Source organism: Clinocottus analis, unplaced genomic scaffold, assembly GCF_023055335.1.
Source record: "Clinocottus analis isolate CAN_PGR_092001 unplaced genomic scaffold, fCliAna1.0.p SCAF_27, whole genome shotgun sequence".
NCBI lineage: Eukaryota > Metazoa > Chordata > Actinopteri > Perciformes > Cottidae > Clinocottus > Clinocottus analis.
In genome coordinates this window covers 1,338,509-1,357,977 of record NW_027176009.1, presented here as the reverse complement: position 1 = coordinate 1,357,977, position 19,469 = coordinate 1,338,509, and the positions used below count along the sequence as shown (strand labels likewise).

The window sequence follows — 19,469 nt, the reverse complement described above, 5'->3', positions numbered from 1 at the left end:
GTATGATTCATCTGTTTCATAACCGCCATTATGTTTTGAAACCATCTTATGGTTGGAAAAAAGGTTGATAAAATAGGAATTTCCATCTAAAAGGAATACATTTTCAATCTTTTTGCTCACAGTAGGCATCAGTAAAAGTCTTTGCAGAATCCCCTCCGAAAATATTTTAGAGTCCCTGGTGTTCAAGGCAAATGTATTGCCTCTCCTCTTACTATTAAAATTAGGGTTTGTGGTGGGCTTGATGATCCACGGACACTCAGGGCGGCTTCGCCCCAGGGCTTTCTGCTCGTTTACTGATTCCTAGTTGACCTAGCTTTCCGTGTTCGGATCCGAATGAGTCTGGTCCTCTGCCAGCCCTGGGTCACCATGGCCCGCCTGCTCACGTGGCAGCTATTCAACACTGCAGGATCTCTACAGGGCACAGAGATGAGATTTGATTCCTCATTGATGCTAGGGTCCACAGTTGTAGAGTCTGCATAAGCCCAGATAAGATTATCAACATATTTAGCCATGTTTATCTCAATCCTTGTGGGGCTCCTTATTAAAATGACATTGAAATCTGTGGGGGCAGTATTTAGCTGAATAGAGGTTTTCTGAAAATTTCTCAGCCTGCCTAAATTTTTCCTTCACTTATCTTTGTTTTAAATTTTACTTTGTACTTTGCTTTAGTAGTGAGTGATAACAGTGCATTTTATATAGCGACTCAGTGCTGCTGAATTGCTAAAGGCTAAACCAAAAGCCAAGGAACCCTTTATAGAAGAGGCTTTCCCCTGATCACAAGGATGAGAAGTTCCTAATGCATAAAGGACACTGAACTCTGAACACACTAATGCACACACATGTTTAGGTGGCATTACCTTAGATAGCCTCTTGTCACATTAATTACCAATAAGTCAATCATATACCTTGTAGAAACCTGGAATTAGATCAATTGGTTTACCATATTGTGATGTGCCGTCATGGAAACTTTGCCGGTAGTTTTATTTCTGAACTTCGCCATGTTGTCATTATTGCCCCATTGTCTAATTTATGGCCCCTTTGAATCTATTTGTCATCGTCATCATTGCCAGTCGTGAAAGGCCATAGAAGATAATTAGTGAGGCTTTCCCCTCTGTGGCAATTGTGGCTGAGACACTGGAGCAGTGTGCAGGTTAATCCTTTAATCTTCATTAGCATAGTTTGGTAACCAAAGAGCCAAGTCTGTATTGTTGCTCAGCACCCTCCGTTTAACCCACTGGCTACTTACCGGTGTTGCCTCTTCAGCAGCCCTGAGCACCCAAGGAAATTCACTCCACATGCTTGTTGGACCTCAAGGATAAACACACTGCAAATGTGAACATGACTCTTTTTTTTTTTTTAGCTCCACAGGGCCCTTTTTTTAAAATAACATCACCAAACCAATAGGCAAACTGCAGTTTGTCACTAAACCTCTGCTGCTAATTACCTGGAAGACAAGTGGACAAAATAGGCTCATGCCTGTATCTTTAAGGGAAAGGTTAAGGCCTAAGATGATGACCTATTTTAACTTGTGGATGATTTCTTTAGTTGGAATCTCTGTCCACAAATGTTCTGCCAAAATTTCAGGCCTCTGTCTCTGCTGTTTTCCTCCTGTCTGCCGTCAACACTGTGTCCATTTAGTCCCACAGGAGGCTTTTCTGGCGGCCTCCGATTTGGCTTGTTCCCATACTGTCGGCTTTGGCAGTATAATTTCCCCTGACAAGCTGGTTAGTGTTCATCCCGGCAGCCCAGTCAGTATAATTTGGTTTGTGTTAAGATTGTCTGTTCCCATGTTGTCATTCTGTCTGATTTGTCTTGACTGTGTCATTTTGGTCACTCTTAAGGTCTCTACATTGAATGGGTTTAATGCTAGGTTGGTTTTCCAGGTCTGTGCATATCTTCTTTTGGAAGCAGTGCTTGTTTCTTAATCGTGGCCGGTTCACATGTTCTAACATGATCTATTGTGTAAACCATGCACACGATGTCTCCAGCACAGCACTGTTTTGGCGTTGGGATCTTAATGTAATAAATGTGTATTTCTGTGCTCGTATCAACATCTGAAATGGTCAAAAAGTCTTACTGCATAAGAGTTCAGTCCTTCAAGCTACTTACTTTCTAAATGAGGCTATATATGGTGCTGTAAAAAATAGATATCACCTGAGGCTGGCGATATATATATATATATATATATATATATATATATATATATATATATATATATATATATATATATATATATATATATATATATATATATATATATATATATTGATTGTACATCTATTCTTGTGTTATCTAGTTGCTTCATTCGACAATGGTAGAGGAGAAGTGGCAGAGAATAATGCTAAGACAAAGAAGCTCTATGTCTTTTGTTTAACTTGTCATGGAAATCTCGTAGTTACTCTTTGCCCAGAGACTAAGGCTGTGTTACGGTTAAAAAAGAGTGTTCACATGGACCTGCATCCATAATGATGTAAAAGTGCCCGTTCATGAACACAAATGGAAAGTACTGAATATAGAAAATGGATGGATGGTCAGAAGCCTTTACATAGAGATTTAAGTTTGATAAACCTCTTCGTTCTTTGCGTTGAGTTTAGCACCAACTCAAAGTAATCTTGAAAAGTGATGAAGACGTTGGTCTGTTGCATCTCTCACCATTTTTATTATCTTCATCCTGTTGGTTTTGTCTGCTACTGCTCGTAGTTGCTGCTGCTGGGCCAGGGTTTACTTTGTCTCGCTTTATGATTATCACAGGATTGTCTAGCCAGCTCCAAACAAAGCATTGGCCTGCTTCAGTTCACACAGGCCCTCTAACAAAGGAGGTAGACATTTAGGAAGAAAGATTTAAAAAAAGACTACAGCAGACAAAACACAGACTTACAGACTCTCTTACTCTGTCGGCCTCTGTTGAAAGCTATTGCATGTTGTCTGTAAGGCAAACCCCCAAGGAGTTGCTTCAGACAGGAAAAAGTGCTCCTCTACTCAATATTTTAAAAGGAGGAACTCTTACGACTGATCTCATTGCACGTGATGGGACAATGAGGATGGACAAACCTATATGTTGGCAAAAAGACAGTAACAATCACTCAAAAGAAACTGTCAACTTTGTACAGCTGTGCTTTAATAATAATTTTAAATGGTAGATTACTTTTGAGAATTTGTAATTGCAGGGTAAAATATGTATAAAGATGACATACCATTGAAAGCTGATTATGTATATATGATGACAGTTATGGTTTGTATAAAAAGAAATTTGGTTTGTTTTTCTTTTTTTCTTTATCTTGTATTTTTCATCTAATTTGTGCACATCTAATATTTAACTTAACACTAACATATCTGTATTTATTCTCTTTCAGTCCTCTGTGCAAAGAACCTGGCAAAAAAAGACTTCTTCCGTAAGTAGATCCTATTTTTACATTGTTGCTATTCTTGTCCCGTTCCCTCCCTTGTGCATTGAAATGGGCTTTGTCAGCAGTGGCAGCTTGCTGGCTTTTGAAGCAGTGCCGTAAATGAAGTCCCTCAGGAGCTGTCTGTCTGCTTTACACACCAGGAGGCTTGGCACGCACAGGGACCCACCGCTAACCACACTTTTAGAAATACGTATCAGGTCCACTAAAACGCAGTCAGGAGATTTCATGAAAAATAATAAAAGGGCTTTAATTAAACTGGCCAAAAAGAACATCTTAATGGTGACTAAATAAGAATGAACACAAACTTCACTGTGTTGCAGACATTTCATCCGCTGATTTTGCATTTTGTTGTAAAATCAAAGTGTCAAGGTGGGGGTTTGGTTCTCCATATACCTGAAAGTCATGACAAGTTCATTTTTATCACAAAGAGAGAAGTCTCACAAAAGCATAAGGCTGAAAACAGGTTTGACTTGAAGTATCGGTGCCCAGAGGTACACATGCACGCATGCACAGCCACACCGAGTACACCAGGTAAACAAGGAGGGAAGGGTTCATTGTCAGATTTCCAACCGAACAAAATACTGTTTTAAGGTTTTTCTTATAGTTGCAAAGAAGAGTAGAGTAACGTAAAGCTTCAATGTCCCAGAAAGGGGATTTCTCTCAGACAGCAGTCAATTATAGTACATGCAAAAAGAATCAAAATGGAAAGTAATACAACACACACATTCTGTGCACTGTATTGAATGATACTGATGATACCGTGTCTGTATATAAATCCGCACAGGATACTACTACCTCCTTTAGAATCGTCTGGGAAAACGATTTTAATGAGTAGTATTATGATCAGAGGAACTGTGCAATAATAATTGTAGGCTCCCCTGATGGTCCCATAACAAAAGTCCAGCACAATACCACGTTGTGTGAGGCAAGTAACTTGTAAAAGAATATGACTAAGGGATTTTTCCACGGAGCAGCTATGGAACCCCCCATAATAAAGATGGGTGCATTAGGGTATTGCTCCGCGAGCTGCTGCTGCACTTTTATGATGACTGATATGGCACTGTACACTTTGCTTTAGGGTGGATATAAACAACCATGATAAATAATTGAGGAAATTCTCTTGGCAGGTAAAAGGTTGCAGAGAAATGGCTAAAAAGTCAATATAGAGAAAATTCTCCAAGGCTGGTCGTATTCCTGCAGGCCAAACATTGCTGTAAAAAAAAGCAACCTATATGACAGTACGATGACAGTGGATCAGATAACTTCACAAACAAATCACCGGGTTAGGAGACAGTATTTGCTTGCCTTGTCTCTCTGCAATGTGAGAATTGTACTTCCGAATAACTGAATTGTGAGATAAACTTGCAACTGCAATCTCATATAATGGAGGGCTGCACTTGTCACATTGTTACACACAGTTTCTTCATTAAAGGATTTCTGCTGCTCTTCTGCTTTTACAGGGTTGCCAGATCCTTTCGCCAAAGTGGTAGTGGATGGCTCAGGACAATGCCACTCTACAGATACTGTGAGAAATACGCTCGACCCAAAGTGGAATCAACATTATGATCTGTAAGTTAAAAGAACTGTCGGGCAGTATTTTGACCTTTTGTGTATACCACTGATGCCTCATTTAGTGTGAGGTCACACACCGCCGAAAACGTTAAGCCGTACAGGAAGCATTGTCATCACAGAAATGCGCCATGCCGGTTCTGCTCTGTGGTATGTCTCTGTGTGCAACTGCTATGACAAGTGTTTCAGGAATGCAGATTGAGTCGTCACTGTGTGCAGAGACACCCATCTATAAAGCTTTCAAGCTGTTTTATATGCGAACAAAACATCTTGTAGAGTAAGATTTTGGACATACCTCTGGCCTCAACCTGACGAATGTCAAATTCATATGAGATTTATTGGGAGGAAAATAAAACACATGCTGCTATGAATTCCTTCTTCCTCAGATAACAGAGTCATCCTATTTTGGATATTAGAAAATGAAGTTTGCTTAATAGTCAAATTTTTCTGACTTGTTCACTTTTATGAGCCAAATGTGTCTTTACATAGGCCAACACACACACATGTAGAATGCAGCTTCAAATTATATAAGAATACAAAAATAAAGTGTGAATTGAGATGATTTTTTTTTAACAAAATCTATGAATGATAGATACTATGGCAGAAAAAAAGGGATGCAGGAGGAAAACACATTTGTTGTTAGATGGTTACAATGCTGAAGGAAAGTTACAACACCGTACATCCCTGTACGGAGGCCTGTGTCGACAGACAGTTAAGAGTCCTTCCCAAAGAACCCACTGGCAACCAGGGTTATGTAGTTGAGAGAGATAGAGGGAATCGGTGTTAGATGAGGGGATTTAGGGAAAAGGAAGCCTAATGGAAATAGCTGGACATTTCCAGAAGAGAAAAAGAGCCGTATAGGGAAATGTAGGAGAACGAGGTGTGCTCAAGAATTACAAAGGCAAAGGAGGAATTTTTCTAAGGTTCAAATATGTATGACAAGAAGTATCATAAGGACAGTCCAAACGGATAGCTATACAATTAAATAAAAATGTAACATTTAATCATATTATTATTTTATTATTTATTAAGGCAGCAAAAATCATGTCACATATTTTTTAAGCAAAACTGACAATCTTGTCTTCGTACTGTGTAAAGGACATTTTTTTCTCAATTCTGTGACAATTTATAGCCCAAGCAATACAATTAATATTGTATTCAATAAAACAATGTGTAGGTTAACTATATTGAAATCTACTTGTGTAAGAAGAACATATATGTCTCTGAATTATTTATTTGTCCATGCATATGTGGCCTTTTTCATTTCACAATGACAACTGAGGCATCTTGCCTACGCACGCACGCACGCACGCACGCCAATGCTGCTTGTGCACTGTCAACATTAACCTCAGATCCCCTCTTTTACATAATTCTCTCCCTTCTCGATCCCCACCCTCTCGGTGGAGTTTGTTTCCCTCCAGCGACCCCGGCCTCTTCCTCTGGTTCAGGAAATGACTAACATGCCACAGAAAGCAGATGGGAGTGTGGGATTGGCCGACTGCCAACTCGCCACACCCCCCATCTCCAGCCTTCAGGTTTAGGAGGTGGGGTCTTTTTGTCTCATGACACTGACACTACTATAAGCCTTGATTCACGACATTACATATCATACATACCCTGCAAAAAGCTCTATCTCTCAAACGGCGTCAGACAACCTTTTGAAAACATGTTGTATGTGTTGAAAGTTCATGAACTTGCAGTAATGTGTACGTAGGTCTGGTTTTGGCAAGTTGCCTGCTAATGCTTAGCATCTGTTTTCAGCCCTTTTAGTATAAACTCCTCTCATTGCTTTGGTTAGAGGGTCAGATTGGCTTCACTGCTCACTCTCCCTTCACTCCATAATAAATGATGTACATGGTGTGCTGTGCATACCATGCTGTCTAATAGGAGAGCCTGTGTCAACTAACAGGGCATCACAAATACTGCCTGGGCAAGATTTGGTTTGTCCCCAGTAATACAAGGTTCAACACACCGTTGGCAATAGCACTGAGATGGTCAGTTTTCTCCTCTGTGGCCATTCATATGAAAAATGCATTGGCAGTAGCCAACAAGTTCACGCTTCATTACAGCCTACCTATCACAAGCCTTGGCAGACACTCACGGTATAATCAAAAAGTGAGTAACACCAGACATTGATTAGTAGTGGTTTAACCTTCGAAAGATGTCTTTCTGATTCATTCCTGTCTGCGCTGAGTTGGCGCAGTAAAACCGTGTGTTGATCCAGGAGAACACTAAAAGAGAGCAAGTTGTTTGCTCTGTGCTTGGAAACAGGCATGGTTTTGGTTGTATATTCAGTAAGTTTTTTTTTTTTTAGTCTTTCTCAGTCTTGGACTGACTGCAAAGGTTCAGCCACCTTCGAGAAGCTGTACTGCCAGACATACCTACATTGCAGCCAGAAATCTTTTTAGTGACGTTATTGCTTAAATGTTCACAATTTTCTCTTATGAGAGACAGGAAAAGTCTGTGGAAGCATATGTCCAAAAGTGGAAGAAGTAAAATGGGGTGGCCGGCTCAATGTAACAGCGAGAAACAAGGGAATCAAGGAAAAATGCTTTGGCATTCACTCAATTTACATAAATCAGATCAAGATACTTGATATGGACGAGCCAGAGCTGCAGACTCTCTGCTCTGATTTATTTTTGTCTTTAAAGATGTTAACAACTGAAGGCTGTCCAACATTAATATGAAATCTATCCAATCGAGAAATAAATCTCATTTGTGATATCCCAATGTAATGTGCGTTCCCATGGCAAGGAAAAGTGTGGGAAGTCGTGCGGGTCTGGATTTAGTGTGTCCTGGAAAGCTAATCTGGATTTGACCCAAGAATTTTTCCCCTCCTCTGCTGTTGTCTGTAGGATTAGGAGGGCTAATCCTTGCTTTTGTTTTTGCTGTAACTACCTTATGAAGTGCGTGAGTGAGGGCGATATAGAGAGATTGTTTTTAATTGTTTTGTCTCTGTGCTTGACCAACAGCATTTAGTCCTGAATCATGAGAGTTTCATGCTCTTGTTTTTGAAGTAGATTTAGTGCTGGAAATTGAATAATTCAACACCATGAATAGAAAAAGGAGCGTGCCAAGAACAGGAGGTGAACCCTGCACATACTGTTCTGCTTGAGTCGTGAGCAGTATTCACGAGGGGAAGAAAAAGATGTATCTAATGGCTTACATTATGTCATTATTAATTCATTTCTAAGTCATGGTATCTGTTATGTAATGTAGAAATAGAGATTACTTTAATGGCATTTGGCATAATAATTCAGGTGTATATTTGTTGTACAGGGGCATATTTCTTTTTACTTGGAAATATTTGTATTGTTTTGAACATGCTGGCTAATATTTGTGCTTTCATCTTGGGTATTATGTCCGGTGCTCTTAAGATCTTTGCTCCTAGCATATGTCCAAAAGTGAACATATGCTTTTATATAACTTTTTTTACAAAACCAAGCACAGAAACGTTTTGACGGTATTTTGGATAACATTTTTGCTTTTTGATGCAAATAATGGTGATGACTTGAAAGGGAAACTTGGACACTTTTGTTCATGGCGACAATAAGGGATGTTGTGGCACATGGTGGTCGCACAGTGAGAATGGATCCTGTTCACAAATATGGTCCAGTTTTCCAGATAAAGTTTGCACACCAAGTATACTGTGGCTGTCGTAGCAACACCAGCCACCTATAGTGGAGAAGGAGTCACATTCAGTCCAGTCTGTAGTCATGTGTGTAAATATGAAATACCTCCATCTGTTTTGCAGTCCACTTATTAATCAGTGCTGACTGTTAGACCCACTCCAATTTGTATTAATATGCTCTGGATAGCAGTGTTGCAATAATTGTCTCAGTACCTGCAATGCTATGTTGGAGCACAATGTGTCCAAACAGTTTGTTAGTGAAGAAATAACATGTTTTCTATCATTCAGACACTCGGTCATTGTCTCATCAGCTATTTCAGTTCTCTTTTATTTGCTTCATGATGCTTTGCACACCACACCTTTACATGACATTGACCTGTTAACTTCCAACTGCACTGTGCTCAGCAAGAGCATTGAGTTGCAACACAGCACACAAAATACAGGGAACCAAATTGAAATGGTACAATGCTTACAGAGCTTTGTCAAAAGGGATCTCATCAATATGAACATCAGCACTGCTTTAATGAGAACAACAAATAAAGCAAATAACAGGTCAAATCTATTCCGCCGTTTTGTTTGCTTTCTCACAACATCTTGTTTTTGATCAAATATTCAGTATAAGCCCATATTATGGCATGCGTGGGACAGAATCATTCACGAATTAGAGGGTTTGGAACCTCTCACCTCCAGTGGGTCATAGTCTGTAAATATCCTTTTTTAGGGCAAATAAGCCCTTAATAAACTCATCCTTATTTCAGAAGAAAATTGAAAGTGTAGTTGCAGAAAACCATGCTCTTTTACTATTTGTCTTTGAATAATGACTAATAACACTTAGATCCATCTTGACGACAACAAAACAGAGGCTGACTCATCAGCATCCGCTAAGAGAGAAAAAGAAAACGTGCCAAGATGCTAACTTCTGCTACCGCATCCTGATCAGATTTTAAGATAGCAACAACAGACTGAATGACTGGATACACAAAATGATCCACCACCCACACAGGTTGTAATTAAATTTTAGTGCAAAATTAACCAAATTCCAAGATTTATATATATATATATATATATATATATATATATATATATATATATATATATATATATATATATACATATATATACATACATACATACATACATACATACATTTTCATGTGTTTAGCAGGGAAACCCCATTTCTTGCTAGTGATACACAGCATATTATAGAACTTGGCATTGGTGCTGGCTGCTAGCCTGTAATTACATGCGTGTGTGTCAGTGACTGTGTGATTGTGAATTTGAATGTTGAACTCTGTGTGTTTACTGTGGTAGCTGTCTGAGTCTCAGACAGTGGTGGAGCACATCACGGGGACTTCCTATGTTCTCCAACCACAACTAGACTGGCCTCAGCTGCGCTTAATCTGCACAAACACACGAGCATGTCCACACAAGGTACTTTAAATCAGCTAATCGGCCTCATTACACAGTCTGAAAGTCTACACCGCAAACATGGGGTGCATTGTTCTCTTACTGTCGGGGAGAATTAGTCTGAAGAGCTGTGAAATCCTAGTTTCACTTTTTACTCTGTTTCTTTTAATCGGTTATTTTTTGGAAAATTTCTTGAGTGTCGTAGCTCATGATTTCATTTTTCATATCCTATGGGTTGATGACCTACTCTGTTCTTTTCAATATGCACACAAGCATACATTGTGTGTTATTGAACCCTTTTGTCAGGATTGCAAACTACTTTTTCGTCTTATTGAACTGTTTTCCTTCACTCTTTCTCTTCCTTTGTCAGATACATTGGAAAGGCTGACTCAATCACCATCAGTGTATGGAACCACAAGAAGATCCACAAAAAGCAAGGCGCAGGTTTTCTTGGCTGCGTCCGGCTTCTGTCTAATGCCATCAACAGACTCAAAGACACTGGCTGTAAGTACATGTTGTTGTTGTTGTTGTTGTGGTCTGGCCTTTACCCTGGGGCCTGTCTGGCTTGTTAGTAAAGAGGTATGGGGAGGTTCCACTGGCAAATAGATCATTTATTAATTAATAACTTAAAAGTGGTTGAGTGAGCTATGTTAACCTCTCTTCACACATCTATGCAAACTCATCCGGCATTCAGCACAGTCAGAAAGACACATGTGTGGACAAGACATATGGTCTCCAACAACAGACAAAAATTTAATTTCAAGGAACATTTCCTATGCCTTTTTTGTTTTTTACGACTGCAGCAGTTTGATAGCTGGCTAGCCAGCTGCTTTATGTGTAGCTCTTTCAACAGTTCCATCTTCAGCCTGCAGCGTTTTGCTGCTTTTGTGCCAGCCATTCATTGCCATGAGATTTATGGGCACAATACACAAGCAACTCCATTAGGCCACACATATCAGAAATATTGCCTGCTGTAGATGTCCGGCACCTGGGACTAAATTAATAGCCACAATTCATTTTTGTCTGTCCAGAAGCAAAAAGCTTTTATTCTTGGAAACACATTTCTGCTAAGATACTTATTGACACTGTTTTGCACAAGATGCAAAACAATTTTTTGGCATAGTTGTGTTGACCCCAGGCTAGTTTGGGGAACATACAAAGGACGGGCATTGAATTTGCACAGACACACTCTCAAAGTTTCCTATCTGAGTTGCTTCAGAGTGCGCCTCCTGTGTTGCTCTTTCTTGACTCACTAACATTATTTTTCACACATTTGTCTCCTTATTTTTAATCGATCTTCCTGACCTCGCCCTAACAAAAAATGTCAGACACGTACGAGAAAAACCTCTCTGGGTTATATATTCTTTCCATTTTAAAAATATCCCGCCCTTTTCTTATTTCCATCCTTCTACACACACCGCAACCACTAAAAAGTTGTCTGTCGGAATATAATTGCTAAATTATATAATATAATTGCTAAATTGGAATATAATTGTTGGATGCTTTCTTATCCAAACTGCATAGTTGGATACTTCCATGAATGTAGGTAGTTGGAATTTGGTTGGCCCAAATGCGATAGACTCCTATGCCAACTCCAAAAAACTGAATACTTTAAATAATGGTACATAATATGTATCATGTTTGCTCCTAAATGGCAGTCTTGGCACACACTTTAAAGGTCACCTCCTAATCCACCAAAAACCACAAAAGGTACCTTGACATCCACGAAAGCCTGGTGCCCTACTGGGTGCCAAATGTCTTGTCCTTAGATTTAGCTCCCCGAAACAGACAGTATAGGCTCCAGTTAGACTCCAGACCAGCCACTTACTGTACAGCCAACCTGGCATAAATTATACTTTTTCATAGCCACAGGAAGGACAGGGAGACGGCTCATGATCTATGACAAGACACCAGCGCTCACATTACCCCTGTCCTTGTCCTGAGTCCTGCAGACACACACACATATTGTGCCCAGTCTGTGGTCTGACCAAGACACACACACACACACACACACACACACACACACACACACACACACACACAAATTGAGACAAATATAAAACACATAAAACAATCCCTTACTGGAACTGCATTGGTTCCTAGAAGTCATATTCAACACACACACACACACACACACACACACACACACACACACACACACACACACTCTAGCAAACCAAAAGTAGATCTGGCACGATTGTCTCGTTTACTAGAAGTCTGTCTGGCTCTACACTGAGCTTCATTTCCTGCAGCATCGCAGACACAAACCTCTGAGTCCTCTGTCCTACCTCGGGAACCCACAAATGCAGTAACACGCACCGCCAAATTTTCAAAATGACTTGCCTGCCGGCACATGCTACTCTGGCTCGCTTTGATCCCTGAAGTTTATTTTTGTGTCGTATTTATAATGTTGATATAACAGCTTTTTATATTCACTGATTTGCTGATTGGGATACTTCTGATGGTTTTACACATGCATACATAAATAAACACACACTCACCGAGATACTGATATATCGACACTAGACACACTCTGCTCATAATGGTCAACATGCCCATATTTACACACGTTTATGTGGTTAGTTCATTGTAACAACCACTTTCCTTGACTCTAAGGAATTGAATGGTGCAGTGAGTGCATGTGGCAAAGGTCTGCAAATGTTCTTTCTCTCCGTTTCTGCATTCTCTTACTTAAGAGAAAAATCTGCTTACTATTCCAGCCATGTAAGGCTTGGACCATCCCTGTTTAGTCTAGACACGTATCCGGAACAGACCAAGCGCATGCACACACTTCTGGAAACAAGCTATAAGGTTGTGTAGATCTGCTTAGTCGATAGAAGCAGACACACCATTTTGCATGCACACAAAATCACACAGGCAAACCAAAGACATGACAAATTCAGTCTGGCTTTGGTTTTAGTATTGCACATGGAGAACTGGGGCATCTCTTTATCTTTATCTCTTCTGCATATTTCCCTTCCTCTCCATCTCCTTCACACTCTGAGGTCTGATTAGGTTTTCCATTTTCAGATTTTAGTAAGCCAAAGCCCCTGCAGGACTCTAATTGTGTGTGTGTGTGTGTGTGTGTGTGTGTGTGTGTGTGTGTGTGTGTGTGTGTGTGTGTGTGTGTGTGTGTGTGTGTGTGTGTGTGTGTGTGTGCGCACACACAGAGAGAGAGGGAGAGGGAGGGAGAGAAAGAAGAGTTGCATTTTAGACTTGTACCAATTGTTCTCACTCCTGTGCTGGTCAGCTGGATCAGCTGGACTTGACATGCAGAAGTGTGTGTGTGTGTGTCTCTGTGTGTGTCTGGATCTTGTTCTGAGTCTTCCTGGGTTTCTGTGTTGTCCATGTCTGGCAGTGCTATCCTTTGCTGAGCACACAATTGGTTCTCTCTTATCCAGAAATAACAACTGCTAACAGATTTTGTGCCCAATTCTTTTCTTCTTGTACACAAAATGGATGAAGTTTTAGCAGTGGGTCTTCTGCAGGGAACGCTGTTGTTGTAGTTTTTTAAAAAGATTTAAAAGGCAAATTTGTATGCAGACATGCATACAAATGTGAGAATGCAGAATCATTTGTTGTATTGGAATTTTGATAGGTACTTCAGTGTATCCCGTTTGACTAAGTTAAACTGTCATAAGCACTGTGTAACACACTCTGCCACCCATTCCTTTAAATTGCAATGCATTGACACTGCAAGGTTGTCAACACAGAAGACTACTGCGCTATATAACGTCTGGCACAACACATTGTGGAGTTATCCAGTAATGTTCCGCGTTGGACAATAAAGGTAGGTTTAGGCACACATTACTCGTACGTTACTTAATTGTTGTATGACACGATCATAGTAAATCGACTGTTCATCTGGGGATTCTCGGGCTGAAATATATCAAGTTGGTTATACGTGTGGACAGATGCTTAATCAATGGTCATGTGTCTTGTTTGTGTTTTCCCTGCAGATCAGAGACTGGACATGAATAAGTTGGGCCCCAATGACAATGATACTGTGAGAGGACAAATAGTCGGTAAGAAACACAAATGCACACACTTCAGTTGCATACTGTATGCCACAATAGTAAATGTCATCCTTAGTGTAAGGAAATCCAGTCGTGTGCAGTCTTGTGTCGGTCTGCGTTGCATATTTCTGATGCTCTAGTCTACATCCAGTTTAACCATTACTGTGTGTATAAACAAAAAGTGACATGGACATTTCTGGTCAAATCCCAGAGCCTTTTTTCACTGTACATTTACTTAAACCAGTGGTTCTCATCTGGTCTGGCTCTGGGACCCACCATCACCCTTGATGACAATCCGTCTGAGCCTCTTACTCTTGACACATATCAGAGGCTGTTGGATATCAGTGGTTGAACCGTGTCCTGCAAGAGTTAACTCTGATAACTCTCATAGCATTGTATTACTCAAACATTCTAAATCTCAAATTGACCCAAACTGCATCCTTTCTCTAAATACTCGGACTCAGTTCATTACTCTTTAAAAAAAAAACTAATTATTTTTGTCTTGCCTTTTGTCTGAATGTCGGAAGAGAAAAGGAATAAGGAAGAACACAAAATAGATAAAACGCATTAGTGAACAAAGCAACCGCATCACATTGGGACTTAATACAAAATGATAAATATACTAAATACTAGTCATATGATGCAGCTGAGATAATGAAGTTGAGCTATTGTCTTCCTTGTCTTTTGTTATCTGTGTAGTAAGTCTTCAGTCAAGAGATCGCATTGGGACAGGAGGGCCGGTGGTGGACTGCAGTCGTTTGTTCGACAATGACTTGCCGGATGGGTCAGTATTATCACAGGTTTTAAGAAAAAATGAGGCAACCCTATTTGTGCACACAAATTGTTATTTTTCTTGAAATCTCCCATTTTTCTTCAACTTTGTCAGTGACTAATTATATAATTGAAGTAATCTGTGGTTTGAATGTGTGTGCCGTTAGATTAACATAATGATGACATTGGTGTATTTTTTACTTTTGATATTGTATTCCGAGAAGTGCAAGGTTTGTTTCTCACCAGTTTTTTTTTATTCTGCTATGAAACAGCTGGGAAGAGAGGAGGACCGCCTCCGGAAGGATACAGTACCTGAACCACATCACACGTACCACCCAGTGGGAGAGACCTACAAGGTACATCTACACACACACACTGTACACATACTGCGCACATACTCACTTCAAATACAACAAACATGACATTTTACAACAAAGCATCAGGAATCTATTTAGTGGTTATACTTTCCCCCACCTGCCTTTACAGAAACATTGTCGGTAATGAGTGAATTGCTGTCAATTTCCTTCAACCCCGCCTTCACCCTCCGCACACTCCACCGCAACACACACAAACAAAAACACGTACTCATGAACACACACATGCACCTAAATAAACTAGCCAGCCAGTCGGGCAGCCAGGCTTTACTTGGCCACTGTTCATGCAAAAACAACTGTCGCCTTCCTACTTGGCCCATATCAGTGGAGCCGTTAGGGAGTAAGCAAACAAGTAACTCCACCTCCTCACCCACTCTTACTACACATCTCTAGGGCCCCCAGGCAGCATAGTGGAAAGCAGAATAATGGACAGGAAATGGTGACGAAAGGGTTTAGTGGCAGGTCATTTAGAGAGGTGGAAATGGTGACTCTGAAAAGGAAGATGAGCAGCTCGGGATTGTGCAGGATGAAGAGATGGCAAGTGTTAAGTAGCAAAGGGTTAGAATAACAGTTGGGAGGGGAAGTAAAGAAGGATTGCTTTTTTCCTCATTTTCTGTGACAGCAGGTGCAATTATGTAAAATAGTAAGCTGGTCCATGAGATAGTCATGAGACATTGTGGGTGTCGATGTGGGAAAATGGCTCAGACATTGGAAAAAAGAGTGATATAACATGAAGGAAAGACAAGGGAAAGAGGAGAGAGAGGTGGGACTGAATTGAAGGAAGAGGAAATAAGAGGGACGAAGAGTGCGTGGGAGGAGGTGAGTTGTGAGTCCAAGGTTTCAGATAGCCATGGCGTTGGGGACTCCGGACAACCAGACAGTGGTCCCACACTCACACCAATATTAGTGAGTCAGTCTGTCTCTGCTTATGTCAGCCTATCAGCTATATCCTGCAGTTTAGTAGCACACAAACGTACCAAAGATTCTACTGGAGTCTTGTGAGAACTTTCTATGTGCTTTTATGCAACCCATAAGCCTTCCTGTGACTTTAATCTTCACCATACAATCTATTTTCTTCTTGAGGACTGATGACACATGCTGTTTTTCAATAATTACACCGTACTAGTTGTGTGTATGTCTAGACATCACAAGAACAAATGAACTGGCGACACCTATGACGCAACCCATCGCACACCTATAACGCACAATAACACACCCTCCACACCCAGACTCCTGAAAGCAGAAACAAAATATGGACACATTCACCAAAACCGAAAATCAACCACTTATCTCTCACTCTAATTAAAACACTGGACCTTGGATGTAACTCTTTGGAACGAAAACAAACATTTGTGTTGTCCTTGTCAATTTATTGATCCTGAGAGAAAGTTGGTGTTTTTTTTACCCAAAATGCTCTTGTAATGTAAGCTGTTCATTCTTTTCTGATTTGTTATCAAATGATTAAATGTATCATATATTGATAGATATTTAGAAATATTAACTTGAATGAATAGATATTAAGATGACACTACACTTACATGAACACACACACTCACTCTTTTTACCCAGGCCAGCGTCAGAGTACTCAAGCCCATCCGGGCGGCCGCTGAGCTGTGTGGTGGACGAGAACACGCCAGTGATGACGCCTGTTAATGGGGCCGAGGCCAGCTGCCCGCCGGGCGAACCGCGGATCCAGGAAAGACGGGTTCGATCGCAGCGGCATCGCAACTACATGAGCCGAACACACCTGCATACACCGCCTGACCTGCCTGAGGGATATGGTGAGAGAAAGAGCTGTAACACACACAATCACGTACACACTCAATCTGTTGAAAAAGGAAGAAATGGTCGGTCTCAATACATTGTTGCATTGTGTCTCCTCCTTCCTCAACGTGAGCACTAAAATCACCGTTGTAAAAATGACCATGCCTTTACAAAAGTGATTCAATCATGTCGCTACTGAACAATGAAGTGTCATTTTGGGAACAATTTTTAGTAAGTGGGCGTCAGAAGCATGTAAATAGTTGATGCTACCGACATTGAATATTAACTATCTCTGCCATGCAGCATCAATAAGGTCACCTAAAAATGTATTTACACATCTGACTGCTCCCCGTCTGTTTTCAACAAATGTTGGTTTCATTTGTCAGAGCTCAGCCTTGTCACTATTGTTTCATTGCAGGTATCAGTGTTGACATGTACTTGTTATTACAAAATGTTTCAGTGAAACTGAAGTGCAAAGGGCCCTCCTTCTGGTCGTCAAGCTGACGTGTCAGGAGAATACTTACTACACCTGGGGCACCAAATGAATGCTTTTAACTAGCTGGTACATATGAGAATCTGCTGTATTCATAGTGAACTGTTTAATTTTGTCACTGATATCAAAAAGGCAAGCTGAGTTGAAGCCCCAGCTCACAAACGTATGCAATCAAAGACATGATGAGCGTCTGCTTTGGTGGTGTCTTCTTTGCAGCCTGGAAGAAGTCATACGTTGAACATTTTATTTCTGCCCTTTTTATCCTTTTCTTTTCTCTCTGTCGGTCTCTCTGCTGTCCTTGGGCTCATTCCCACCCCTTTCAACACCACCACATCATGACAACGGCAATCAACACTTGCTGTGCGCCTCTCCCCTCTCTTCTTTTCTTCTCTCTCCCTTACTGTCCTCGCCTCCTGTTTGCAGACTGATCTCTCGCAGTGAGGAGAAAGAGCGCAAGCAGGGTATTCATAGCTCGCTGTTTAGCTCAAAGAGGCCCTTTAGGTTATTAGTAGTTTTTTATGTCTGCACTTCCTTTACTCATGGCAAGAAAACAAGTTGAAAAAGTAATGCAGGAGCTACACAATCACATTTTCCAGCATTGGAATGCATGAAAAGTGTGCTTGTCACAGCCAGCCACAGTGCAGCCCACAATACCCACAGAGTATATAAAATTCATTATTATTCTAACTGGTCCTCTTTTCCAATTATTTAGAATGGTACTATTGGACCTGTGCCCCCTTTTGAAATGTCCTGTTATGTCCACTGAGGCAGGCCAAGGTCGGACAAAATGAGTCACTGATGCCCAACAGCTAGTGAGCTTTCTTCCTCAGCTGAACCCTCTGAACCAGGAGCTGGGTGTGGTGAGGGAGCGTGAGAGAGAGTGTGTATGTGAGGGGAAAGAGAGGAGATGTGGGTAGGAAAGGAGTTGTGCCAGTAGGAAGTTAGGATGGGGGGCAGTGATGGATTAGCAGGTCCATATACACGCACCAAAACCACGCTTGTGCTGCACACACATTTTGTGCCAACGCTCACTCTCCATTCATCCATGAGCTGGATGAAACGAGAGATCCAACGAGCCAATGAGGATCCATTTTCTTTTGTTTTCTTGCCCTATTTGTTTATAGTATATATATTTATTTTGAGTGGGTTTGGAGTGAGTGACAAGGTTTCCTTTTCCTTTGGTTTTGGGGGTGAGAATGCACACACTAACATTTAAGAGAAAAAAATACCAAAACTCACTGTGCACGTTTACCGCACTACACTTCAGAAGAACTGCTCAGTAACAGGGCCGAGCTTTTTTCAGTGCTGTTTTTGCATTTCCAACATATTAATTCCAATTAATATTCTCTCTGTTTTAGAGCAAAGAACAACTCAGCAGGGTCAAGTCTACTTCCTCCACACACAGACTGGAGTCAGCACCTGGCATGACCCTCGGGTGCCCAGGTAACTTCTTTGTTTTACAGTTTTCCCATGTTTATTGACCAGATTTGTACAAATGTATTATTATCTCAGCTACACATTGAGTAAAACACATGATGCATGTTCTGCAGTGCTGGCAGCCTGTCGCGTTTTGATCCTATAGTAAAACTTGACATATATTACTAAAACTGACTGGACTTCACTGGTCTAGCGCAGACTAAATTTCTCATTTCATTTCTCAGGTTTGTGTTCAAAACAACTCTAAATCGTCATATTTCATGCTCCTGCACGGGTCAGCCAGACTAATGACCTCTGAGCACGATGTGGAGTTGCATGAACATTTTTGGACCGATGTTGATCTGAACACGAGGCCAAGAGCTCGCGGTTCTGCATTCAATCAAACTGTTTCACCAACTCTCAATAGTCCACTTGCTAATTCACAAGAGACTTCAGAAACTGCTATTGCGTTACATTTTTGGCCGTGTCTCGGTGAAGCTGCTGCTCAGTGATGAAGCAAATGCATTTAACATCCAGCACACAGCAGCAACCTCTGGGTTGGGTCATTTTGGACAGAGCTTCTAAAATGACCCAGTATGTTGTGATGAGTGCAGCGAGGCA

At 40.8% G+C, this 19,469-nt stretch overlaps 1 protein-coding gene across 1 annotated transcript in view; it reads left to right on the top strand.

Annotated features, from left to right (window-relative positions):
• Positions 1-19,469, top strand: part of LOC137795094 (E3 ubiquitin-protein ligase SMURF2) — a 51,207-nt gene that overhangs the window by 16,571 nt on the left and 15,167 nt on the right. Inside the window, exons 2-9 of the mRNA XM_068592368.1 lie at positions 3,354-3,392; positions 4,868-4,976; positions 10,385-10,518; positions 13,974-14,039; positions 14,730-14,814; positions 15,074-15,157; positions 16,745-16,956; positions 18,791-18,875. Coding sequence (XP_068448469.1) covers positions 3,354-3,392; positions 4,868-4,976; positions 10,385-10,518; positions 13,974-14,039; positions 14,730-14,814; positions 15,074-15,157; positions 16,745-16,956; positions 18,791-18,875 — 814 coding nt within the window. The remainder of the gene's footprint in view (positions 1-3,353; positions 3,393-4,867; positions 4,977-10,384; positions 10,519-13,973; positions 14,040-14,729; positions 14,815-15,073; positions 15,158-16,744; positions 16,957-18,790; positions 18,876-19,469) is intronic.